Below are 27423 nucleotides of genomic sequence, written 5' to 3' on the forward strand. Positions count from 1 at the left end.
ATTTGATGAATGCCTATGGTTTGCATTTAGCATTGATCTTGACTTGATCTCAACTCTTGAAAGTCTGAGTGTTGTCGCAGTCTCAACACACTCTGGTATTGGCCATGATGTGATTTCAGTTTTGGTGGTCCTTGACTACGACACTGAGGCCTTCCCCTATGTTACACACATATAGAATTGTTACATTCAATTTAAAATTATTGTTTTATCATAGAAACAAATGAAAGCAACAACTGAACATACCAACACTGTTGTGTTGCTGTATTTGTTTCTCAGGCTATAATACTGCAGCTAGAATCTGTAATTGTAAAGTTATTTGATGCACCAAACATATGGTCTAGTTTTCAAGTTAAAAATCAGCCTAGCCTTTCATAATATCTTTTGTTCTCTTATGTCACAACGTATATAGTGTAATAAATTGATATACATATAACCATGTACATTTTTAGATTAATCAGATTTTTAAAAATGTGTCATATGACAGCTTTGCATCCTCTTTTGTAACTCTTAAACTGGAGTAATCATAATTATTGGAAGACTACATGTGGAGAAAGATCAATGGGGTGGGGGCATTTTTTGGAGGGTTCACTCAGCTCCACTCCAGTGAGCCAATGAGAGTCCTGCATGAGTGAGCCTCCTCTCACCACTAAACACTAACATATGGCCTCCTTATGAAAAACAAAAAAAAAAAGAAAAGAAAAAAAAGCTGTAATTTTAAGCCTGTTTTAACAAAAAGATTTACATCCCTTTGCAGAAAAATGTGTTGTTTTGCATTTAGGTTGTATTATGAAAGATATACATTTGCAAAACACCCCAAGTCTGTAGGCAGAGGCATATTTTCAATATGATATTTAGGGTAGCATCATAATCAGCAGCTTCAAACTGACAGTGAATTAAGCAATAATGAGGTTAAATCTTAAATCTGTGGTATGTGATGTGTTTCTCCAACTACTAATCACACCGTAATCATAATCACACTATGCATCAATCATCCCTCCTCCTCTTTCCCCTCTCCTCCTCAAATATCTCCTCCTCACCGGTGGGTGTGGATTTAGGAACTTCCTTCTCAGCTTTAAAATTCAGAGGTTCACCACAGATTTCATTCTGACAGTCAGGTCAGGTCACGACGAGTAAGATGGTGAGTTACCTTTCACTGCTGAATAATTTCATATGGCTTATTTCTATTTTAAACCTTTGATAACGAGACATTTGTCAGTGTAGTTCAGTATTGCACTTCTTTTTTTTGTATAATGACTTTGTGATGTTCTTTTTGATTATAGACAACATACACGGATAAAGGCGAAAAGGTAGGTAATCTTGTCGTATGCATTGTACAACTAAGCAGAGGTTATAACGTAATGTTGCAGTAATTTATTAGTGTATTTTTGCTACAGGTTGTCTTTTCCGATAAAAATGCGTTTAAACTGATTATAAAAAAGCTTAAAATATATCAGCATGATTTCTTCTTGTCTTTAGCACGAGCAGGGCAGGTTCCTCTGCTTTGATCACCTCACATTCTGGGTTGGAAATGCAAAGCAAGTAAGTTAACTTATAACTGAGTTTTTTGAGCATATCATTATCATTTTTTTCTGACTTACTTTTCACACAGATGGAAGGGTAGACTATACACTCAGCAAGGCTATTGGTTCTCTCGAGGGGTGGAGGGGACATAGCAAGAAAACCTTCAGACCACATACTACATGTCCCGCAGCACAAACTGTGTCAGGCCTCAGTAATCACCAGGAGATGGAGCTGTCAGAGAGTTTAAGGCCAAACTTTTGCAACCATATCCATGTTAAACTTTGTATAACATTTAACATGAAACCTCTTTGTGAATTTCTGTTGCTTTCAAAAGGCTGCATCATATTACTGTAACAAGCTGGGATTTGAGCCTTTGGCTTACCAGGGTTTGGAGACAGGCAGTCGTGAAGTGGTGTCCCATGCAGTCAAACAAGGCAAGGTAAGTGATCCTCATCACCGGAAGTAACTGCACACATCACTCTTGAGATCTGAACAGTGAGAAAATGATCGGTAACGTCAGAGCAAAACTGAAACACTTCTCTATGCAGGCTGAATAAGAGTTTGACTTAGTGAGTAGACTTCAGAGAACTTACTTTAATAGAATAACAAGACTTACCTCATAATGTTTTCTTTACTAATTAAGACTGTAACACTAGATTTCAATAAATAACTTCATAGCTTTGTTCAGAGTTCATCAAATGATAGATGCAGGAGGATTTAACGTTTTTACTTTGTGTTTCTCAGATCGTTTATGTGTTCCAATCTGCCCTCAATCCTGGGAACAAAGGTAAAGCCCTGTATTGGAGCTATTTGTGTTTGCGCAAAAATTGTTGCAATTTTAAAAAATAAATAAGAAACCTGCATTTTTTTAAAATTCTACATGGAAGGTAAACTACTTGGTCATTCTGGTCATTCTTACAAAAAAAATATTTTTAAGATGTTACAATGCAGATCACAATATCTTATTCTTGCTTATATTTTGGGAAAGCAGTTTGCACTTTTATGGCTTTTGACATCTTAGATGTGCTGCTGGAAGAACATTTGGCTAATTACAATTATTCCAGTCATTCTTACAGATTTGGCAAAAAGTAAATTTATATAACATACATAAATATTTTTAAATCATTATTTTAGACAGTTAAAGAGTTGAAGATAATACTAATCATTATAGTAGTAACACCATGGTTGACTCTGTGTGGTTTAAGAATGTATCTTGTATTTTCTCAGAGATGGGAGATCATTTAGTCAAACATGGGGATGGAGTGAAGGATATTGCATTTACAGTGCAGGACTGTGACTTCCTTGTGCAGGTAACGCTACAGATTTTCATTTAAAGCGGCATTCTCAGATATTTTCTCACACACTATTCACTTTTTAGTTTAATTTCTGTTAATGAATGCAATTTTATTCATATATGCTTATAGGCATATTTCCACTTAACCATTTATCCTCACTAATAGAAAGCCAGACAGAGAGGTGCAGTTATTGTTAAAGAGCCCTTCACCCTGGAGGACAAGTATGGTAAAGTCAGACTGTGCGTGCTTCAAACGGTAAGACAAGGCACCAAGTATGATTCCTATGAATATGCATTGATTATTTTAGCCACTGTTTTTATTAAGCACATTATAATATAAGTTGAAAATAGGGTTATTGCATTGTACTGGTATTGATGATAACCATAATATTCACAATGAAAGATGAATATCGTTTTAATAATACACATATGATAATATCATGTAAATAATCACTATTCATGAAGTGTAATTGCTCCATTTTTACGATTTCGTACAGTTATGATTAAAGTTCTAAAAGTCTGTCCACCTCCATTTGCCATAAAAAGACAAAATGCATGATAACCAAAGTTAAAAGAAACATTTGAATAATAGCAATATTTTTTTCCATAAATATTGTAATAATATCATGTACTCTTAGCAATGACAACTGTGTGATGAAAATCTGACATCGTGCTCGGCCTAGTTGAAAATGTCCCAAATTGTAGACTTGCTTTTGTTTGCTACAGTACGGTGACACCACACACACGTTTGTGGAGAGGAGCGGATACAGTGGGTTGTTTCTGCCAGGATTTCAGCCCCCTCTGTTCAAGGACCCTTTATTAGCCAAATTGTGAGTGTACAAAAGTCATTATAATGTTTATAGAGCAATAAAGTCAGAATGGCTGCTAATTTATTGTGTTTTTACTCTTCCACACAGACCGAGTGGAAACCTGAACTTCATTGATCACGTTGTGGGAAACCAACCTGACAATGAGATGGTCCCAGTGGTGGAGTGGTAATGGACTTAACTATTACTTGTAGAGTTTAGAAGCGTGCAGAGTGGAGCACGTGTGATACCAGCATAGTATCTGCTCTTCATGCATCTGTGTCATGATGAGATCTACAAAGTCAAAGGGCTGCATGACAGGATTCTTACATAACTGTTTTGTAGTGATCAGCATGACTTTGCGTTTTCTTAAGTTGGTCTCCAGTAGTTTTCCACATCTGGATCTTGTTTTGACCCCATCATCTAGGCACGCAAAAGGCGGGGAAAGGCAGTTCTCTAATTGAGCGATCTCATTGGTTGCTCCTAAAAGGAGGGGTGTATCACAGGCTAGAGGGTTACAGATGTGAAGAACCACATGGAGACGGCTCTTATGTTAAAGAGTCACTCAGTCATGTTTAGCAGGCCGCATTTCTTATTCAGATCATGATACAACTGTAGCATCAAATCTGGGCATGTAAACAATTAAAAGAAAGCTTGTACACCAGTGGAAAAACAAAAACACTGAGCATTTTAAATGATTTAACATTGGATATGTTAACACTAGTGTTCAACCCACCTTATGTTTGAACTTTATCTCCTGTTTGTGATCTGACAGGTATCAAAGAAACCTTCTCTTTCACCGCTTCTGGTCCGTGGATGACAAGCAGCTTCAGACAGAGTTTAGTGCGCTTCGCTCCATTGTTGTGGCAAACTATGAGGAGACAGTGAAGATGCCCATCAACGAGCCTGCCATGGGGAAGAGAAAGTCTCAAATTCAGGCATGTTCTTTACACTCAAACAAATGCATGGACCAGAAACAATTTTCTTGTGCATAGCTGATCAAATAACAAGTATCCTTTCCCTAAATTCTCACTCACAGGAGTATGTGGAGTACTATGGAGGTCCAGGTGTACAGCATATAGCCATGAACACATCAGACATCATCACAGCAGTGAGTATACCTGACACTTAGGCTTTGTATGTGCATGCATCACAAAAGCAGTGACAATAATGATCTGATGAATCCTGTATTTGCAGATACGCAACCTGAAGGAGCGTGGAATGGAGTTCATGTCTGTGCCGGACACCTACTATGACCAGCTGAGGGAGAACTTGAAAAACTCAAAGGTCAAAATCTCAGAGGACCTGGATGTTCTACAGGTCAGAATTAAGATCATATTTCAATCAAATATGGAGGACTGATGCGGTTTGAACTATAGCTGTTATAGTTATACATATACATATACGTTTGCTCCTTCCTGATATTGATTCGGATTCCAGAACTCCAGCCCAACCAAGTACCAATCTATTAGCACTGTGTTAAAAAAAGACGAGCTGTACATCACCAACCCTGTATGGATGTGACACACTAATCATTGTTGTATGGCATGGCTTAGGTTAAGCCCTAAATTGGTAAAATTTTCCATCATAAAATTTTCCCAAATTGCTGGCATTTATCTAGTTGTTGATATTATACAATGAAATCAGTTCTTCACTGCTCTGAAACAGTAGTTGCCAGTGGCTGCAAAGCAAAACTTGCTGTGTAGGCTAATATTTTAAAGTGGCAAAGAAAAACTGTTTATGTGTGGAATATTTTCAAGTTTATTAGTAAATGCTGTTGTGCGGAATCATTGCAGTGCATTGACTTGTGAAATCGCTGATACCAATCCAGCATTTACTGGTATTGGAACAACTCCAGTATTAACTTCATGCTTTCATGTTTGGTCAAAGGAATGATTACATCTCTGTTCATATTTAGTAACCACCATTAGTAACCAAATGTAGTGCAGTGCAGTGGAAAAGCTTTTTCTTAATTTTCAGAACATCATTTGTGGCGACTTTTGTTATGAGTGAATGAAAAGATAACACACAGAGTTAACTACTCAGCTTTACAACATTCACATGAAAAATTCTTCTCATGAGACGAATGTTATCTTGTAAACTCACTCATATCCAGGAGCTGAAGATCTTGGTGGACTACGACGACAATGGCTATTTACTTCAGATCTTCACCAAGCCAGTTCAGGATCGCCCCACCGTGTTCTTGGAAGTCATTCAGAGGCACAACCACCAGGTGAGGCGCCACTAGATAGACGACAACTTTTACAAGGAGAAAGAGGTTATACAGCATATGACTCTATATCTCAGTGTTACATCTGGGCTATAGGAACAGAATTCACTTTGCTGCCAAATCAGTAACTCAAATACATAATTTATCCACAGGGCTTTGGTGCAGGAAACTTCAAGTCTCTTTTTGAAGCCATAGAAGCGGACCAGCATGCACGAGGAAATCTAACAGTCCTGACCCCAAATGGAGTTTCAAAGAACATGTGACCCCAGTGATAAATCTCAATAACTGTCAGTTTACTATGAAAACACACTGTCTGCTGAGGGTCCTGTTTATGTTACAAGAATATTATACTAATAATGTGCTACATGGATGCTCTAAAACAGTAAGAATGCACAGAGCATGTTTATCAAAGTTATTCTTTAATTTGTTGCAACTTGCATGTTTTATTCCAGTAACATTTAGTTTCAAAAAGTACCTCATTATAGCCTTTCCTGAAGTTCATGAAAGGAAGAATTTGTATCAGTTAACAGGGAGTCAATCAGACTAACCAATCACCTTCATCTTAATGCAACGCTTTCTTTTTTAATAGAATGTTAAGAAAACGAGCATCATTGATACAAGCTTGACTCAAGCAAAACACCATTTAAGCTCTCATAAATGAAAACATTTAACTTTACACTTCTGTCATCATTTGGATAATATAAGGTCAACATACATTCATTGTAACAGAGGCCCTTTGTATGATGCTTTGAGTGCCTGTTTTTCCCTCCGTGTGGGAAGAGACAGCAATTGCAATATGTGAAACAATGGTTGCCATGTGTTCATAAACTATACTGTTAACCCAAATGTCATGTCTTGTAATGTTTTTTGTAATGTTGTTATTTTTACCAAAAAAATTGCATTTTCTTTTAACAGTGGTTACATAATTATTCCATACCAGACATCCATTGATAAATTGAAGTTCAAGGAAGTTCTCTGTCCTGCTCTTGTCTTAAGTGCTTCTTAGGACAGTTTGTGACATCAGTACTCACCGAGCAGCACCACCACTCATCTGCAGAGCTTTTACGAGCTCTGGTAAGGCCTCCAGTTATTGGCTGTAAAGTTTTGAATAGTATTTAAATGTCTTTTTTTTTAACACATTCAGGGTCTGTGTCTATATTGTACAGTACCTCAGGGAAATTTGGATGCTGATATAATCAGGGCACTTGATTAGAGATTAGTTCAAGGAGCCCCGGCAGCTATCTGCTCCACACAGACAAGGAATCTTTGTTTCTTCAATGGGAAACTTGTAGTCGTATGTGATCTCTTCATTGATGCTTATCGGCTGCCGGGAGTATATCACTATCTTCTTCTGAGACTCCACAGTGATGATCTTTGCATAACAGTTAGGCTGCAAGACAGAAGGGTTATTTTGCATTAAAGGGACAGTTCACTCCAAAATCAAAAATGCTCTTTTTAACTGTGGTGCCATTTATCTGCATTGTTTTGGTGTGAGTGTTGGAGATATTAGCTGTAGAGATGTCCGCCTTCTCTCAAATAGAAAGGAACTACATGGCAATCAATTTGTGGTGCTCAAAGCACCGACAAATACATTTGAAAAACTGTGTATGAGCAATGTCTCCAGGAATCATGAGCTGGTTACTCAAGATAATCCACTGACCTTATTGTGAGCTGTTTCATAGAGGATCCCTCTATGTTAGAGGCCCGCCACAGTAACATGCAAACATTAGTGGCGTCCTCCTCGGCTGAGCTGTAATGTTAGCACTAGATGCACACTTCCTTCTGTGCAGTGATACGTTTGTCAGGTGTATTTCAGTAGAAATAAAAAAGTTCCAACATGAAGCTGCTCACAACCAACTCAGTGGATTAATTTAAGTAACCAGCTCATGATTTCTGAAAAGAGACATTACTGTTTAGTTTTTTTTAAAGGTATAGTTTTGGCACTTTCTTCACCACAAGTCGAGTGCCATCTAGTTCCATTATATTAGAGAGAAGGCAGAAATCTTTAAAGCCGATGTCACCAACAGTTAGCAACTCACACCACAACGATCTGATATAATAAATAGCACGGCAGGAAAGAGGAAAAATCTGTATTTCTGATTTTGGGGTGAACTGCCCTTTAAGAATCACATGAAACAAATCTTGAAGTTATTTATTATCATGTCCATCTCCAGCCACGGTACTCACATTGCAACTGTGGTTTATAAATCTGGCTAAGTTCCCACATTTGGTGGCATCAATGATGGTGTCTTGATCAACCCGAAACAAATAGCTGCTCCCAATGCCCTCCTCCTCATATCTCTGCTCCCTCATGTCGGCGATGACCTAAGAAAAAAGAAAACAAATGCACCCATCCATGTGAGTGTTGTTTATCACTGTCACCCTACTCACACGCCTGGAAAGTACCCAGAATAACCAGTGGATCCCAGTGGGCCACTGGTCCAATTCAAGGGAAACAAACATGGGAAAGGGCAGCTTGTTTAAAACCTTGTCAGTGGCATTTGTTACAAATGGTTTGTGCATTCCAGTCTGAATATATTCCAAAGTCTTGTCATTAGAGTGAGTTTGTCTCACCTGTCTGATGATTTGACCCACATATTCAATCACCATCTCATCTGCCGCTATCGGCTCCATTGCAAACAGGCCCCACTCATGAATATCACTCCGGCTGAAACGAATCCTCTTCTTTCGGAACTAATGTATATTGTGACAAAAAGAGACACGAGCCATTTGTTAACATGCGCTCCAACTGCTGCAAATACTGACATGACAGTTGACTACTTTCTGATATTTTTTCAAATGATTGTGTTCAGCTCAGGTATAAAAAATAAAATGTAATTTAAAAAAGACCACAACAAAGTCTGTGCAGCTGAACAGGTACATAATAATATTGAGGTTTTTAAATGTCTCACTTTACAGTGTTTTGAGTAAAACAACAGATCACATTCACCACTTCTGTATGAAAAAGACTGCAAATAAAATTAAACTGTGAATGGCTACAGCAAGGGCTGATTTGAATAGTATCACCCTCGTGAATGGTATTCATTTGACAATTTTGTCAATTTAAGTATATGGGAAGTGCAGTTGTAATAAAAAAGTTACATGCAAGCATACAAATAGTACCAGATTAGACAGAATCTAACTTATATTTACCAAACTGTCACAAACTGGCTCAGTGCGACAAGGAGGGAGTCCACACAAGAGATTAAGTAAAAACTATCATAATTTATTACACTAAGACATGCAAAAACGAATAAACCAAACAAACCAAACCCAACAATGCAGGGTGGATGTCTGCTGGAGGAAGGGAGAAAATGAGTCGACACCTGGGCCAGCTTTTATAGCTGGGTAGGCTCAGGTGAGCTTAATCAAGCTAACAACCCTCCCATGTCAGCAAGCTACACACTGATAACAGATTGGTTGTGTTTTATTCAGATAAGTAGAGAGAGATAGCAAGCGACAACAAATTCATATCAAATTGTTTGGACATCATCCAAGTTTAAGTTAGGGTTTTTACAGATGAGTATACATTTCTTCACTTATCATTTTCTCACCTTCAGCTGGTTGAACTTGACCAGGTCACTATCACAGCTGAAAGAGGACAGCAGGCGACGCTGTTCACACCTGAAGTCAGATCCAGCACGCAGTGAGGTCGACTGCTGGGCTGGATTGCACATTCCCTGCTGGAATATTTGATGACATTAAGCACTAAATGGAATTAACTGGGCACTGAGACCATCACAGTTTCCCCTCGTAAAAGGTGTAGGTGGTAACTTTTACAAAAACAAGGTTTTTTTTTTTACATTTAACTGTCTGTATATTCACATAGCAGTAGATGAGACAGAAAAAAGTAATGTTTCTCTGCCTCCTCATAGTGCTTCTAATGATATCTGCAGGAATTTTACAGCTAAGAACTATGAAAACACATGCTTCTGATTCAGTCTGACACCCTTTTTCAAACAATGACTTACATGATTGGCAGCTGCGTTCGAAACTCCTTAGCTCTGACTGTTCGTTTTCATTGAGCCACAGTGGATTAGCACTATGACGAGGAGGAGCTGCATGATTTTGTTCCAGATAATCTGTGTCATGTACTACCATCTGGATATGGTAACGGTTTCAGCAAATGTGACAAATATGTATTTTTATAAGAGCTACAAACTGTAGCTTTATTACCTTATTACTTGTGGATGGAAGCTCAGCAGTGAGCTTTGTGTTGTTGAGGTATTTCATTTTATCTTTCCTGCTGATTTTGTAGAACCCTTCACTGCGAGCAGAGCCGGTAATGTGATTTGGCAGCCAGGATCTGTGCTCCTCACTCCTCTCTGTGAGGACTTTAGTCAGTGATCTGCAGTTAAGGATGTCAAACACAGAATATGATCTACAGACATGTGTATCGAGTAAAGTAGATTACTGAGGTATCTGAAGTCATTATACACAAGGTTTAATTGAAGGGTTTTAACTTCTTCTAAAATATTAGAATTTAATTATAACTTATATAGCATTACAGACTTAATGTCACTCTTTTGTTTATGGTACAGTTCAAATTTTACACTTATTCATATGTTATCAGTTACTTGGTGCACAAACTGTAAACTCACTTTCATCTTATTTAATTTCAAAATGACACAATTAGAAAGGATATGAGGGTGAGGTATCCACAGGGTGTCACTGATCCACCCGAAGCCATTATCCCGCGCCTGCAGCCTTTCATATGTCCACTGCAGCAGCCTCGCGTCTTCTTCATCCAGGCCCTCCTTCCAAACACTATGCAGTATCCTCCTCTCCTCAAAGGGTGAACGCCACCTGTGAGGACGACTCTGAGAGGAGAGAGAACCAGTGATTCTTTTAAGTGATCTCCGCCGACGATGCTTTCTCCACCTCCTCCTTAACCGCCTCCAATGTTTCCTCCTTAACGAAGATTTCTCTGTCTCTCTTCTATTCTCCTCATCCAGAAGCCCAGGCACGTTCTCCAGTCCCTGCAAGGGCTTCATTCTCACACCTGAACTGATCCACATGTCCCTCCCATCCGCAGCATCAGACTCAGAGAGGCTGCATGGGGAGGACACTGAGATAGGGGAGCCTCCGAGAGAATCAGACAACAGGGGCTGTAAAGTCGTCACCAGACGTGTTTTCCTCCTGTGGACTATGGCTCTTTGAGGTATGATGATGTCTCTTCCAGGAGTCTTTGGGGCTGTGATATATGGATTACTAGAAAGGCATGGCACAGGAGGTGGGCTGCTAGCAGTTGGGCACACCGCTATGCTAACTTCTGATGTGATCGTCTCTCTGCCCGGCGTTGCTGGAGCTCTCCCAGAGCTGTATTGAGTCCACTCACATCTATCCTCTCGACCAGGAGTTTTGGGCATATCCTGGTATGATGGGTACAAGGGCGGGAGATCAGAGGGCGCTAGAACATGCTCAGTGCCTGCTGGAGAGAGGGAGAGGACTTCATCGGCAGAGTCCACACTTTCAAATTCAGCCACAATCCCCTTTCCCGGTGTTTGTGGTCGTTCCACCTCCTCAACAGCTGGGGATGTAGGTTTGCTTCTTATCAGTTCAGGGTCGCTGTCCAGCAAGTAGCCAGTAGGAGTGAGAGGCCTCGGGATTTCTATGTACCTGAGGGACTCTTCCATCCATTCAGGGCTCCCCATCTCTACATCAAGGTGTGGCTCAACTGCTACACAAATAAATAACAAGAAAATATTACAAAATCGTACTTTCACCAACATTTTTGTCAATACTTTCTCCCATTTCTCACACAAACTATTGACACAGTTGTGCTCCCCAGAGGATCAACTGTAATAACTACATATTATTACAGTACTTGCTCAACAACACAAATGCCGTCCCACCAGCCTCAGCAGTAGTTTGTGTTTCATGCTAATTGGCAAATGTTAGCATGCTAACACACCAAACTATGAGTGTGAACATGATAAACATGATACATGCTAAGCATCAACATGTTATCATTATGTTTGTGAGCATGTTAGTGTGTTGATTTTAGCATTTAGCTCAAAGCACCACTGCACCTACACACAGCTCACAGAGCTAGCTAGCATAATTATAGAAGTTACTATGATGATCGGTAAATATGAAAATCATGCATGGGGAGGATAAATGCCGTTTACCTCTGTCAAACAATATCTGTAAATCATTTTACTGGACAAAGAATAGGGATGTAATGAAAATGTTTTGATTGCCATTTTAGCATACAATTACCATCAAACAACAAACATTATTTGAACTGTCCTAATGCTAGAAACTATTTCCCTTTACTGCTATAAAGCACGCTGGATATATAACCTGGCAGTCCTATAGGCGATGGAGGCTGCAGGTGGTCCTGGGGTTCACTGGTTTGGAGCTCCATCGTGACATCCAAGTCACAAGTGTCTCGTTGACAGGATGCGTACTGGTTCTCTTCAGTTCCCTCTCTATGAAATGGATCTGCCCAGTCCAGCTGAGCACCAGGGGTTAGCGGGGCTGAGGGGGTGACGGGAGGCTCCAGCTCCATCGACTCTTCATCTGATGATATGACGATACACTCGCCACTCCTGTCACCGTCCTCCTCCATATCTTCATCTTCAAGACTAAGGTCAGAGTAGGACAAGTCCTCAAAGCTCTCGGAGGAGAATGAGTCAGTGGAGTCGAAGTCTGACGAGTAGTCACTTTCCTCTGAGGAGCTGCTCTCCGAACAAGCCTCTAGAATTGAAAAAAAGAAACAAAGTATTTAGGATACACATTGGTATGCGACTACTCTAATTCTTAAATATTGCAACTATATGACCCTTTAACGTACCGCTATCTGAGTGCTGCACTCCATCACTGGTTGGGAAGATGACAGCATCCTCATCCTCTGTGTGTTTTTGTGCGGTCTCCTTTTCTTCCTCAGAATGATTCCTGTCATCGCCATCATCGTGATCATCTCTGTCGCACTGATTAGAGCACAAGAAAGAATTTCATAGTACTTTAAGCATATAGACAGTTTATCATATCAATACTTTGAATTGATTCTGGAAAAATTGTATGAGGAAACTATTTTCAAGTTTTTGCAACCCATCACAGCCATTTAAGAGCTGCCAGTGAAAACACATGCAGGACTTTTATATAAAGACATGATTTAGTTTATTTGAAAGTTTTCTTTGAAAAACTGAAACAGAGTATTTGAACCACACTACAGGCTTCTTTTTCTGATTTAACAATTACTTTTTGTGCAAATTCTCTAATTACCAGGATTTGAGGTTGATCAACTGTAACAATAGCCTCCACTTTGTCTGATGTTATTTCTTCCTCCTGAGGTGCGTTATCTTCTTCCCTCCCTTCATCATCATCTTCATCACTGTCAAGCTCATGTGGTCTTGCATGTCTGCGTTTGGCTCTCTCGGGTGTCATTTTATCATCCCCCTGTTTCACATCTACATGGAAAGAGAGCCACACAGCTGTTCAAGCAACAGATATTGATGAGTTATTTATAAAATGAGGATTACTTGCATTATAAGCACTGACCAGAGCTTTTATTATTACAACACGACACATTTCCTGTCTCTTCTGATGTAGCCGTATCATCAGGTCTTTTCCTTTTTACCTGCATAACAATATGTTATTTTACATTACTCTAGGTTATGCATCATTCAGAGGTCAAAAGCCGATGTCTTCTATATTACAGTAAATATAATAGTTTACCTTGAAGGATGGCAGTGGAGGTTTTTTGCCCTGGCCACTGATGCGATTGAGGGGATTAATTTGATTTTTCCTCACTTCAGCACATGTTGCTCCACTTTTCAAAGGAGAAACTTGTATCTTGTGGATAAAAAAAACAATAACAATGAATCTAGTGGCTCCAACAAGACAGAAATGTGAGATAATGAAGGAGGTCAAGAGCTTACTTTCGTTGTCTTCTCTTGACAGTCCCACCAGTCCTCAAATGCCTTGAAAGCGATTCCTTCCACCATTCTACGTGTAATGTCCTTTTTAATGATTGACTTCAGTTCATCCATGATGACTTCTAAAACTTTTTCTACTGTGACCTTATGAGGGTTTTCCCACACAAGTGGGTAGTCTGGTGGTGGCACAAAGGGGTTAAACCTGGGAAAAGAAGGAGCAGGCCAGGGTGGTCGCGGAATGGTTGGGAATGGCAAAGGTGCACTGCGATGCCTTGGAGGATTCCCCTTCTCCAGAGAGCCTGCCGGCAGCGTGGGTATGGGATACGTGTGCACAGGACGAGGAGCAGAAGGCTGCACAATTAAAGGTGGAGGTGGTCTGAGAAAAGTTGGTGGGGGAGGTATTGAAGGAGGAGGAAGAATAGGGGGAGGAGGAATGGGAATTGCGGTGTGATGGCCTGGAGGTGGGATCCAGCCTGGAGGTGGGATGGGGATGGTGCCATTTGGCAGGCGAGGTGGGACAGGTGGTGGAAAGGGAGGAATGGGGAAAGGAAAAGGGATGACTGGTGGATGGGAGCACCCAGACTGGACAGCAGGAGGAGCTCTGGAGGTAGTCAGCTGAGTGGTGCTATTGAGAGAAGAAAAGGATGGAGGCTGAGGAGGAGGGGTGATGTGTTTTATAGGTGTCAAAGCTGAGTGCTCCTTGTCTTCATTTGCTGCAGGATAATCCTGAGTAAGACAGAAAAAAATCTGAATGACTAATTTGCAGCACAACATACTTTAACACAGGTACCAACATAATAAATGCTCATTTCATTGTCATCATGGTGTATATCCAGATCTAAAAGGATTTACCTTTGGACGAGAAAAAGACTGGAACCTCTCTGCCTCTTTTTCATTTAAGTGAGCTATACTTTCAGTGTGTGTGAAATCAGACGGAGACTGGGCACTTCTTGTTAGAAACAAAACAGCTTGTGCCGTTTCATCTTCTTCATTTTCAACAAGTGTTGCTGAACTGACATCCCCCAGATAATTGCAGGAATGCTGGTGACTGTTTGTGAGGTCACAAACAAGCGAGTCATCTGAGAAAGCGGAGCAAGGTGAAGTCGGGCTGTCCTGAGAGTGCACATCAGCCTCAAAAATCTTTCTATCAAAGTATGAGGGATCACTAAACTGGCTGCTTGTCAGCAAACTTTCAATCCGGGAGTCCAAACTCCCCCCCTCTGGCGGGGGGCTGCTAGGTGAACAGTTACCAGCAGATGGAGATAACTCTGTTATGCGTGCATGATCATCAGGTGGGGAGGATGCTGCTGTCTGCCGGTCAGCTGTGAAATTAATGCTCAGGATGCTGAAAGAATTGCAGTTCTGTTGTAAAGGCTTGGAGGTAGCGGTGACCACGTCCCTGGACTCCTGGCAGGAGGAGGCCAGGTCAAATGAACGTTCCGCAGTATTTTGAGAAGAGGATTGTGCACCGTGATCCCACAGTGCAAGCTGCTGGCTGCTACTTTGGATGGAGAGGGGATGTGGTGGCTGTGGCTGGCAGTGCTTCAAAATTAGAGTGACATCTGATACTTCGCTAGATCCTCTGTGATACCTCGCAGGTTTGCGACGACAGAACTCTCGTCTCAAATGTTTGTGAACACTGTAAGTGGAGGGCTCCCCCTGGAGGACGGGAGTTGCCTGAAGACTGGAGTAGCAAGAGTCCTGGGAGAGAGGAGTCGCAGAGAAGCAAGGCGTGCGGGGGGTTCCCTGAGAACGTGGCGTAAGCCCAAAGCTGCAAGGTGTGTCCTGCCAAATACTGGAGTAGGCTGTGTCCAGAGAGAGGGGTGTGGCGATGCTGGTGGGGCTGGAGAAACTCCCCTGTCGCTGCGTGGCTGTGCTGCCCTGAAAGAGATGGATAATATATAGAAATAAAGATAACAGCTTAGAGATAATATCCTTAAAGCACATTAATTCAAAATATTTAATATACATAACTTCACCATAATATGCAACTTTAAAAACGCTTACCAGCAAACTGTCGATTGAGCTTTGAATAGCTCGCTCATTGCTACCCACTGGTAGAGTCCAAGGAGTACAAAGGCCCCGTAAGAGGAGCTGGAGATATTGTGCCCTGTTTTCACCTGAGAGAGGTTGCACATTACAATTAATCAACAAATTAAACAGTAATTGGGTGGTTTAATGTCATTTTACCATACATCTTTGTCCAAGACAGAATGAGAGAGTGTTTCTCCTGGATTAAGGTGCAACATGAACAAAACCACAATATACAAGAACACAAACATTTTTACAACACAACACAGTCCCCAAGCCTGCATACCTAAGGTGTATGGAGTGCAAGTTAAAAAATAATATAGAATAGTTACAATAATTTAAGATAAACTAATTATCTTCTGTAACAATTTTACCTTAACTACAATATAAATAAATAAATAAATATATATACATAAGATATTTTTGTTTCCTTTAGGATCAATTTCCACATGAATAACATTTCCCATCACTGACGTCTGATGGAGGTGCTTGACAGTGTCTTTTGCGGCCTTCACTGTGTCGAAGACGACCTTTGCAATCCCTAAATGCTTCTTGTTCTTAGGATTGTAAAATATTTCCACTTCTTCAAGGTTGCCATATTTATTGCACATATGAGTCAAGAACGCCTCCCTCACATTGTCGTTCAACCCAGAAAATGTCACTTCTTTGGGAGGAACAGGACCAACATACCACTCATCAACCTGAAAAGACATAGATAAACAACTATTTGTATTATTATTACTATTATTAATATTAATATTACCATCATTGTTATATTCAGTTTTGTTATTATGATTATGATGTTGACTATGACCTTAAATTTAGAAATCAGCAGATCAGTCTTGTTGCATTTGCTCCAGAGGCGGCAGATGCGGGGATCTCTGACTGTCTCCACAGGAAACAGACCTAAGTCCTCAACCTGTTGAGGTAAACGACATCCATCATTACAATGGAAAACGTACGTGCTTGTTTGACACAATATTATACAGGGGAACTGTGTTGACAGGCGGTTATCTACTGAAGACAAACAATAAGCAGATTATTTAAACGTGCTCACGGGTATGTTAAACTGTTGTCCATCATAACGGTACACTTTGTACAGTCCTTTTGTCAAAGCAGGGTCAATAATCAACTTGCAACTTGTCCAGTGCTGAGGCGGTGTCTCTCTCTCAGTAGTTTGTTTTTCGCTTTCCATTACATTCGTCAAAACCTGGAAATATAACACAATAGGCAACATATGCTATCATTTGTAGCACGACGAATACAGCTGTTTGCTAGCTTACATTAGTCCGTCACTGGAGGTTAACACGCCCCAACAGGTGATGGAGAGCATCACCTGTAACCTTATCTCTCTCTGAAATATAACAAGCTACAGCATGAAGAATGTCTAAATACTTAAAGTGAAGTCTAACGAAACGTTTTCAACTCGCTTACCTGAACCAAAGTTTTATCCTTTGATGGAGCAACATTGTGGAAAAGCTGCGGTGAATTTCGGTGTTTTCACAGTGCGTCGCCCAGGTTGGAGAATAGATCCATCCGCCAGGAGACAGACACGGAATATAGATCCGTCAGCGAGGCGGAAGCACACAAAAGGTTGGAGGAAGGTGAGTTAACAGGCGTCTGGTGTGTTTCTATGCATCTTTTGGGTTTTTTATAATACAATATGTTCTTTGGTAATTTAAAACTAAAAAAGTAAATTATTTTTAAAAATTATTTAAAAAAAATGTAATTTATATACAATAATATACTGACTACATGCTTTAACTTGATCTTTAATGCTGTTCATGGTCCCTTACAAATAAAATAAAAGAAATCACACACACACACACACACACACACACACACACACACACACATATGTTTTAGATAATAATTAATGTCTGGATACATTTATTAAAGATTGGTCCCGCTTGGGGTGGTATATCCTATTGTCAGCTGAAATAGGCTCCAGACACCCTGCAACTCTAAACAGGAAACGCTTACAGCTAATAAATGTATGAATACTTTGATTAGATACTCATCAGAGTATTGTGATGTGGGCCAATACAAGTTATATTTTAGGTTTGAATATTTGAAATCTTCAGACAGAGGATAGAGCAGTGCATTTAGGGAAGGCTGCACTATTTGTAAGTGAGTTTTAAGGTGTGAGTTTTTCATTTCCAAACCCTTTCATCTGTTCATATTTCCCCCTCCATGCTTGTGCACAAAATGACATTTTTTTGAGTAGCTTCTGCAGTTTCTGTTTATCTCTGGGTTATCTCTACAGTATATACACTTCCAGGACTAGCACTCACTGTAAACATCCTTCCTCATCTGTCTTCGCAAAACATGACCCACAAAGAATCAGAAGCAACAAATGTAACATCAGCCAGCAGGAGGAATTCAAGGTTGTTATTGTAGGAGACGGGCTGTGGGAAAATCTTGCCACTCATCGTTTACACTATAGGAATCTTTCCAGAGGTCAGTAACGCACACTGTGGCTCAATTATACATGGCTATTGTCCACTGATTTAAAGTATTTTCTGTGTTTTAATGTCAAAGTAGGCATGGATGCAATTTAAAATCCATTTAAATGTAAAAACTACAACAAATGAAATGTGACCCTTTAGTCTTTCATACAAATAATCGTAACACTACAATGTTGGTCAGAGTGACCTGAGAGTGTCTCTGAATTGTTGTTTTATTTATTTATTCTCACTAAATTCTAAAGTTGTGGCAGTCATGAATTGACCGTGATGGATATTGTAATTTCAGACGCAGGTTTTGATGTTTCCCTATCAAGTGAAGAGCGCTGTCTTTGCTTGCAACCTCTCTCCTATTACAACGTTAACGCTGTGCTGATCTGCTACAATATCATGTGCTGGTCATTCTTCAATAACATCATCATAATTGTATTTCTAAGTTGGGTCTTCAATGTTTGTTGTTCTGGTTGGAGGAGGATATCAGGGCTGGTGTAAATTCACTTTCATTTCTGTGGCCAAATAAGAGAAATTACATTTTCTATGTTTCTCAAAATCGGACTGAGATGACGTCCCATCTTATTAACCAATGCGTTATGATCACTTTACAGTTAGTGCTCTCCGAAAGTACCATAATGTAACTGTGTTAAATATCAGGATACCAATATTTGTATTGGTATCCTGAGATGCAACATACAGTATCTGTGATGGTGTGCTAATCATGCTTGTTGGTGCAAAACAGACCTAAAAGAAGACAAATTCCTAATCCACACAGAATGCTGTCACATATATCCAGGTATATTTAGGCTCACACAAACTCTAGGATCATAGTGAGTGTGTATTCACTGGATAGAACAAAAGGAACATTTTTACTTCCAATTCCTGGGAATAAAACTATTCTGATAGAGCGCAGAGGCCACAGGGAAAACCAATGCTGTGTAGTGTTCAGCTAAATGCAGAGGAAATGTGGACAATTTACTCATAGCAGCAACAAAGCAAGGGCTAATGGAAACAAGAGTGTCGGAAAAAGTCAAAGAGTGGAGGAGTTTGTGTGTTTAGCTGTTATGCTGCATGCTCATGGCTCTGACTGACTGATTGTGCACTCAAACTGCACTTCTGGACACATTTCCTGTGTGGTTTTCCTTTTGACATCAGAGTTAAAAATACATTTAATCCAATACACTTATAGTGTTTGCTTGTTTGTATTTTTTCCTTTTTTAATAAAAAAAAATCAGAAAATTAAAACAAAAATTGATAATTATGTTATATGTGTTTTATTCCCACACTGGCAACAATAAAAGAAGTCCTGGTGACTGTTATCAGGTTAAAACACCACACATAAGCAAAACTTACAATACAGTATTTACTAAAAAAAAACAACTTTAAAGCTGTGCATTGCAGTGAAACCTCTATATATACACAGTAACATACACAGGGTTAAATAAATAAACCACAATATGAACCAAAGAAACATGCATTTCATTTGCATGCATCTGTTTCTAAAGCTTGGCAGTTCTTATCAGAAGTGTCCCAGCTTGTGTGCAACTAACATGAATAAACTTGTCTTCATTTCATTTCTTCTGAATAGTCTTTAAGAAACACCACCATCAGTGCTTTGGGGAAGCATAGCAACTGTTTCACTAAATAGTCCATAAATTACTGACTCCTTATTGCCTACTTGTTCTCTGCTAAATGTCACAGAGATATTATTGTCTGGCTGGGACCATATGAATGCAATTTTGGGTGTTTGATGCCTAAAATGAGCACCCATACATTACCATGACTCAGCAAAAACCATGAGCAGAGGGTGGGCAGTAAAGACAGTTTTGATATTGCAATAATGAGCACAGCATTACCTTGATATAACTACGGTATGTTACAATTATGCGATATACATATATTGTGAAAATGCTGACACACCACCATCACATAAGTGAATAACTGATAATAATGAATTGCTCAACACCATCCAGCTCTAAATATGTGCACATTTGTCCTCATTTGAGTTTGGATCGAGTTTTTGTACCAAGTTTACAGTAAAGACGATGAAGGAAAGTAAAAAAATGTTAAAAACCCAAGTAAAACTATTCAGCCATGTGCCACAGGACAAAGAGAGCATGCCCTATAAACCACAAAACAATCTGTAACCTAAACAATGTGTGAACACGCTCAAACTTGTAAACCACGAAAAGTACAAAACATATAAACACATTTCCAATACATGCATGCTTTGCAGTAATACATTCAACAATACTTCATTTTTATGGATTACAGTATATTAAAATCGAGCAAATTTCTCAATTTTTTTCTGAATGTGAATTTTACAACACTTATTCCTGCTCCACAACCAAAAGGGCTCAAAATGTTGCCCTTAATATCTCATTTTTTTTTCCACTTTTGGTTAATAACCCTTGCTAAAATATATGTATGTGCACTGCATTAACACACTTTGATTAAAAGCAAATTTTTATGAAGTTTTCTATTGCCTCAGATTGTACACAAATACTGTTGGATTGTTTTGTGAAAGACCTAAACAATGTTTTGCTAAAAATATTTCTATGCAACAAGGTTTCTGGATGTCATCAAAAAATGAGGATTTTTCAAAATAGAAATTCGTTTAGAAGACTGAAAAACCTAGTTATGGAGACAAGAGAGGAGCAAACACCTGACAAAATCTAAAACAATTGATGACAACCATTTAGTCCGCTGAGTATGAAGATAAATCAAAACAAACAGAAGAAGCAGTAAGACCTTGTAAATGTTTAAAAATGATTAAAGCATGCAGACAGTGATTGACATACAACTGATATTTCAGTCAGATGACTGACACCTGGAAATACAAAAATCTGTATTAACAATAGAGGCTTGGTAATGCTCCCTACAGAGCCTAATTCAAAACCTGGTATATGTGAGAACAGAAAAAAAACAGTGCAACCCCTCAGTGGGACACTAAAAGTCCAGTGTGTAGGATTTGCGGAGATATAGTGGCTGACATGGAATATAATATTCATAACTATGTTATCATCGATGTATAACCACCTGAAACTAAAAATTGTTACACATACGGAGCGGGTCCTGTTTCACAGAGTCTGCCATGTTGTTTCTACAGTAGCCCAGAACAGACAAACTAAACTCTAGCTCCAGATAAGGCCACTTGCATTTTCACAGTTTTGCATCAGTAACTGTAGTTCTCCTAAACACTTGGCACGTGGTAGAAGTTTCAGTTGGTTGCAATCTGCAACCTCACCACAATATGACACTGAATCCTTCACACTGGACCTTTAAAGCCGCAGGTGGATGTTGCAGTGATGGCAAGTTATACAGTATACCTCCAAAAACAGCACAGAATAAACTGTGACAGCTCAAAAAGATCAGTAAAGTCCATATAGGAGAGTGCAGAAAGAGCAGCACCACAGCCTGTGTACCTGAATCAAAAACAGGCTTCACACCGCAGACTTGTTGAGTCATATTCAAACAAGGAAGTGCACCTTTAATTTAGTTATTGTTTTGATCTGTTGTGGCGTTGCCTCAGGTCAAGAATTTGACCCAGATTTTCCATGCGTAGGAGATACTAGATCCTCTTCTAAGATACAGCACCACAACGAAATATTTTTCATCACTATAGTCAATCTGCACAGTAATTTGGCTATTTAGCTCCATGAATTGGTATCATTACAGTTTCTTTGATAGTACACTCAAGTGCATGTGTTTTTAAGTGGCTATAAAAATTTGTGATGTTACATTATGATTTGATATGTCATCACACGGGTCACTGAAATTAGTTCCTGAGAACAAAAGATTTACAGCCAAGTTAAAGGTAAAACAGTTTTTCCTAATATATAATGTGCAGAGGGTTATGAACATGCATCAGTCGAAACCTACAACACTGGACAGATTAAGCTTGCAGTCCAAAAAAAAAGAGCATCTCAGCACTTTTCATAAACATAAAAAATAAAGCTTTCAAAAGAGATTTCACAATAAAGGCACTGTTGAATGTCCGCTGCTGCTGTGTGCTGACCAGCAATAATTAAGGGAAGTGGATGGCAGCCTTCAGGTCATCATTCTCAGCCCTGTGGTCCAGCTGGTTCTGGAGCTGGATGACCTGCTCGAGCTCTCGGATCTGCCGGTCCGTTTTGTGACTCACAAGTGTGCGGTAAAAGTGGACGGCGAACATGATAAAAACTAGTCCAAAAGGCACCATGATGCAGGTGGAAGCGATGGCTGCGGCCTCCCCGGAACTTATAGTGCCGTTGTTTTCGTCAGCTTTGCTTTTGAGGGGTAAGAACTTCACCCAGCACAGGAGCATCACCTCCGTCAGGAAGAGGAGCGTGCCGATGACCGTGGAGAAAGCCCAGGCCAGTTCTATGTGGCGATGCATGCGCTCGTGTGGAGACTCGTTGACGGAGTTGAGGTTGTGAACATTGCTGACGGCCTCGAGGTTAGGGAGGATGCAGGTGCTGATCATGAGGGCGAAGAGGTGAACTGCAACCAAAACAGTGGTGCAGGCACTGAAGGCTATCAGCAGCCCTGGAGGATACTTATGATCCCGCTCCAGCTGAACCTCCACCATGGCAACCTGCAAAAATCATACAGGAAAAATGTCTTTCTGCACTTGATGATTGAATATCCACATATGCACTTACCGGAAGCCCACTTAAACTAGACTGCAAGGGAGTAACACAATAAACATGGCTGCTTTATGTACATTTCTGTGCATGTTGGTTCATGAAAAAATACAACTTAAATCACTGCTTCCTTTCTACCCGTTGACGTCTCCACCATCGTATTAATAAAATGAAATGTAATAATAAAAATCTTCTCAGATGTGGGTTCTTTTTCTACATCTTACTAAATACCAACTTGTGTTCAAAAGTTTAACTTAGGTGTTATCATAAAAAGATCTGAGGGTCTCTGAGATGTAATAAAAACTGCATTATCGCAACTGCATTACTTAAAGATTGTGAATAAGTGAATGGTGAGATAGAAGAGTAGGAGACAAACCCATGTATGATTAAATTAATCAGCATGTCCATTATATGCATATAAGACAGAAGATAAGACGCTTTCAATCATAGCTGTCACTCTAAAGTGTTTACTGTCAAGAGAGAGGAGCATAGGCGACTATTATATACAGTATATAGACTTTTGTTACTCTTTATTTTTCATGTAACTTAGTCATAGTATTTAATACTTGTTCAGTACTTCATTTTTTAAATAAATATGGCTACCTATTTTTTTTTCAAACAGGGTGTATATGAGTGTATAAAATTTATGCTTTATAGGACCTTTTCAAGATAATTTTTTACCAAATTTAAGACTGATTTTGGAACAAATCATCTTTTTCTTATTTAAGCATTGCAGGTCATTAAAAAAGTTAGTATATATTTAGTCCAGTGCAGAGGTAGGTTTTATGTAGTAATACGGTTATTTGTTAGGTTAATCCACAGGTACAGATTAACAACAGGTATGTGCAAGTATACAGTATACAGCGTGAGGTTCTGTGACAGGTTTGAAGATTTGTAACATCAGAAATGTGGATTTAACGCAGAAGAGCTTTACTCATTGTAACGGGAAAAAAAGGCAATCAAAAGCTGGTCAAATGGTAATCAGTGGTGGACTGTAACAAAGAACATTCAAACAAAGTATGGTACTTCAGTAGAAATTAGAGGTGCATGTACTTTACTCGAGTATTTCCATTTTAGGCTAACTTTAAACACTACTTGAGTAGTATCAGAGGTGAATATTGTACTTTTTACTTCACTATAGTTATCTGACAGCTTTAGATGACAGATTTTCATCTCCTTCCCGTCCAGTAAAATCCATGGAACTACATGTATTGATTTTGGATGTTTGTAATAAATTGAAGGATGTAGTGGTCCTTTATGTGTCCTCCAACTTCTTAAGCTGAATAAACAGTTTTAAAAAAAACCTTTGGATCAGCTGGAAGTGCATCGTCACAAAGCTGAAAAAAGGGCTGTTTTTTCTGGGATCATGAAATGTTACTTTTTAGAGACAGTGGTTGGTTCTCACGGGACAGCCACACCACAAACATATGATGATCTTACATCTACAGCAGTAAAATGCAACATGCATATTGACACTCACGTTTTCTTAAATTAACACTGAAAGGCAACATTTTGCTGCACAATGAATAGCCTACTTCTGATATTTCAAGTAAGCAGCTTGCTGATAATACTTATATATAATATAATTTAACTTAAGTGAATTTTGAGTGCAGAACTTTTACTTTCAGTGGAGTATTTTCAGAATGTGTTATTAGTGCTTTTACTAAGCCTAGGTAAAGGATCTAAATATTTAGCCCAACCCTGCTAGCAATTAAGACCTCACAAATTAAAATGTAAGTCTATTTTTCTGGGCAAGAATGTATAGCTATTTAAGGTTAGACTTTTTAAGTAGCTGCAGACAACCTATTGAGTATATGAAATTTGTGTTGATTTGCACACTGTAAAATAATTTAAGAAACAACAAGAGAATAATTTAAAAAAAGCCATAGTAATATTCTGAGTTGATGCTTCAGCAGGGTTGCTGTGCGGTCTACTTGTTCAGGCGGATGATTAAATAGGACTTGAGGGTGTGTAAACAAAGCTTTTAAATTTACATTAAGTGTTTTCCTTGATCCGTTATCATTGCACTGCTGCACCATGACATACATCTCCAGCAAAGGCACACATGACGAGCTCCTACCGTTTATTTTGGATATTGTGACCTTTCACACTCACGCAGTTCATTACAGCGTCCTTAAGGAAATCAGACTGTCATTAATAGTAAATATTAACGCAGGGGAGCCGTCATTGGGCCTGTGAAGTATCGCCACAGCCATGAAAACAATAATCTGCGTCACGTATTTGCGTTTCACATCGACGGCCTAAATTGCATCCATGCAGTAACATTGTGTGTAACGGGAACCAGTGAAGCAAACTTACCATCGCGAACCCGGACAGCAGAGCTGAAGTGCGGCTGGTGGCTTTTAACTTGGCTCGACTCAAGTAGAGTTTTCTCCATGACAGAGCCTGCAGTGAGTGCTCGTTCAAACTCATTACGAAAGTTACTGTACCACTTACTTTTATAAATATAGAGTTATAAACTGGATTAATTTACAGGCAGGCACTCGACGAAGTAAACAGGTGAAAACCAGGCGCAGTGAAACCAGTTCCGACAAGATAAAACATCTAATAAACACCAAACAGAGAGCTATCAAACTATGTCCAAACTTTCCTGCAACAGCTGACCGACTGTCAGAGTCGATCAGGAAACGCCAAATACCCACAATCCAATGCACCTCAGGCGCTGCAGCAGGCTGCCTCCTCGCGCCAGTAATGCGTCATGCACCCAAACTGTGCCATCCAGTTCAATGCAACTTTTGATAGTTTGTCCCAGCTGGCAATTTTTGGCTCTAAAAACGTTCTGAGAATGGTACAATGTAACCAATGCAATGTTTTACTAACGTTGAAAACGTTACTAAAGTTTTCTTTTAGTTCTCAGAATGTTCTTCTTAAAGTTAGGGTAATATTCTCTATATACATTAAATAAATGTTTGTTTCTTTTGGTAACATATCACATTACATTACATTTTACTTAAAAAAAAAAGAAAGTTCAAACATTATGTCTTAGTCAGCATTTAACCTTACATGAAAGTTATTTGAAATGCTAAACATTCTTGAACATTATTTGAACATTAGATTAAAATGGTGGTTATTTTTAAACATTATTGCAACTTGTTGGTAATGTTAGCCAGTGTTATGGGAGCATTCCCTGCTAACTGAGTCTTTGCTGCCCAAACTGGCCACTGATTGCGATTGATTTTCACTTACAGCAGTTTTGAATAAATCTGAAGAACTTTTCTTCTTTATGTTTTATGTGTGCTATAAAGACAAAATATATATGAATCTAACAGAAGTCTTGCAAACAACATTGAATTTTTTTTTTTACAATTAACACATGTAAAGAAAATATTGGAATGCATTATTTTATTTTATTTTTTTTAAGTTTGGTTGATGAGTACTACTTCACGTGTAATTTTAAGAAAATGGGTGCTTCTGGGCTTTTTGGATACAAGGACAAAAATGACCAAAAAAAGTAGGGAGAGGTTAGAATTATTATTTCTCAAATGTGGGGAGAACAAAAAAAAAAAGAAAGAAAGAGAAAATCGAGAAATTAAGACACCACCATGGCCAAGCATTATAAATGAGCAGCATGGCTGTAACCCAGACTCACTCAAAGCAGTGGGTATAAAGGCCCTGGAGATGTCTGAAATGGCAGGAGATAAAGAAACATTTTGGATCTTCTGGTTAAGGGCCACTATGAGCCCAGGCCTGAATGAAGAGCCGGACTATGTTCCATATCTGCAATAAGTATGTTTGGATGTAATAGTTTGTAAAAGAGTTTACAAAGAGTTTATTAAGACAAATAATACAAATTTGACAAAAGAAAAATAAATGTAACAAAAAAAGAAATAGAAAGATAAACAGGACGATAGGCATACAGATAATATGTGTGTGTGTGTGTGTGTGTGTGTGTGTGTGTGTGTGTTCAGTGACAGGATTTGGAGAAAAAAAGTTGAAGGCTTTCCAAAAGTTTGACACTTTTTCTTTTTTTTTTTAATAAACTGAGATACTGGAAAATTGTGATCATTCCCTTTAGATTGATACTGAGTCTCCACACTACAGTAGAGCAATAAATCTAAAAGGGAATCTCTGTTGCGGTGCTGCTGCAGCACTCACAGCAGAGAGTCTGAATAATCTGAACTTTCTTTCATCACTTGGAGGATTTGCAGGCTCTCCCTGTGTGGGTTTATTCTACTAACCACTTCTTGTGGAAACCACTGAGAAGTGAGTAAACGGGACATGCAAGAGTCCTCCTGCAGCAGCAAGAACTGTGACATCATACATCATAGCAATTCTCCACCACTTGAGGGCAGACAAAATATCTCAGGGAGAGAAAGAGAGCTGATATGTATTTTTTTTATTTAAAGAAAATAAAAAAGGACAAGCAGTCTAAAACCAGATTGTGCTTTATGTTTGCTTCCTGTTACCCTCATGGAAACTCTGCTTACTTTCCATTTAAGTACATAGTTGAATCATATGAGGCACATAATGGCCCCACGTCAAAGCAGAGGTTTGATCCATCATACGGTAACATAGTTTCTTATAATTTGTGGTACACATTTGCAGCAAGTACT

The 27423-nt window shown here is 39.2% G+C and overlaps 3 protein-coding genes across 3 annotated transcripts; 1 reads left to right on the forward strand and 2 right to left on the reverse strand.

Annotated features, from left to right (window-relative positions):
- Positions 1-1074: 1074 nt before the first annotated feature.
- hpdb (4-hydroxyphenylpyruvate dioxygenase b) lies at positions 1075-6815 on the forward strand. Its single transcript, XM_042488479.1, has 14 exons — positions 1075-1138; positions 1281-1307; positions 1477-1539; positions 1856-1960; positions 2266-2308; positions 2749-2831; positions 2982-3071; positions 3542-3645; positions 3733-3810; positions 4397-4559; positions 4661-4732; positions 4819-4941; positions 5738-5854; positions 6004-6815. The coding sequence occupies exons 1-14, from the start codon at positions 1136-1138 to the stop codon at positions 6112-6114; spliced, it is 1182 nt and encodes a 393-aa protein (XP_042344413.1). The 5' UTR covers positions 1075-1135; the 3' UTR covers positions 6115-6815.
- A 125-nt stretch (positions 6816-6940) lies between these two features.
- LOC121944108 (histone-lysine N-methyltransferase SETD1B-A-like) lies at positions 6941-16960 on the reverse strand. The gene is made up of 17 exons (XM_042487786.1): positions 16823-16960; positions 16580-16684; positions 16178-16466; positions 15742-15854; positions 14587-15615; positions 13738-14460; positions 13535-13651; positions 13358-13436; positions 13082-13266; positions 12651-12786; positions 12158-12553; positions 10497-11531; positions 10028-10194; positions 9406-9531; positions 8426-8545; positions 8039-8176; positions 6941-7241 (listed from the first exon to the last, which is right to left on the reverse strand). Exons 1-17 carry the CDS (start codon positions 16958-16960, stop codon positions 7068-7070), a joined length of 5070 nt encoding a protein of 1689 aa, XP_042343720.1. The 3' UTR covers positions 6941-7067.
- A 2515-nt stretch (positions 16961-19475) lies between these two features.
- Positions 19476-25485, reverse strand: LOC121944888 (calcium release-activated calcium channel protein 1-like). The gene is made up of 2 exons (XM_042488833.1): positions 25169-25485; positions 19476-22800 (listed from the first exon to the last, which is right to left on the reverse strand). The coding sequence occupies exons 1-2, from the start codon at positions 25280-25282 to the stop codon at positions 22252-22254; spliced, it is 663 nt and encodes a 220-aa protein (XP_042344767.1). The 5' UTR covers positions 25283-25485; the 3' UTR covers positions 19476-22251.
- Positions 25486-27423: the final 1938 nt, after the last annotated feature.

Source organism: Plectropomus leopardus, chromosome 6 (assembly GCF_008729295.1).
Source record: "Plectropomus leopardus isolate mb chromosome 6, YSFRI_Pleo_2.0, whole genome shotgun sequence".
In the NCBI taxonomy this organism is placed as follows: Eukaryota; Metazoa; Chordata; class Actinopteri; order Perciformes; family Serranidae; genus Plectropomus; species Plectropomus leopardus.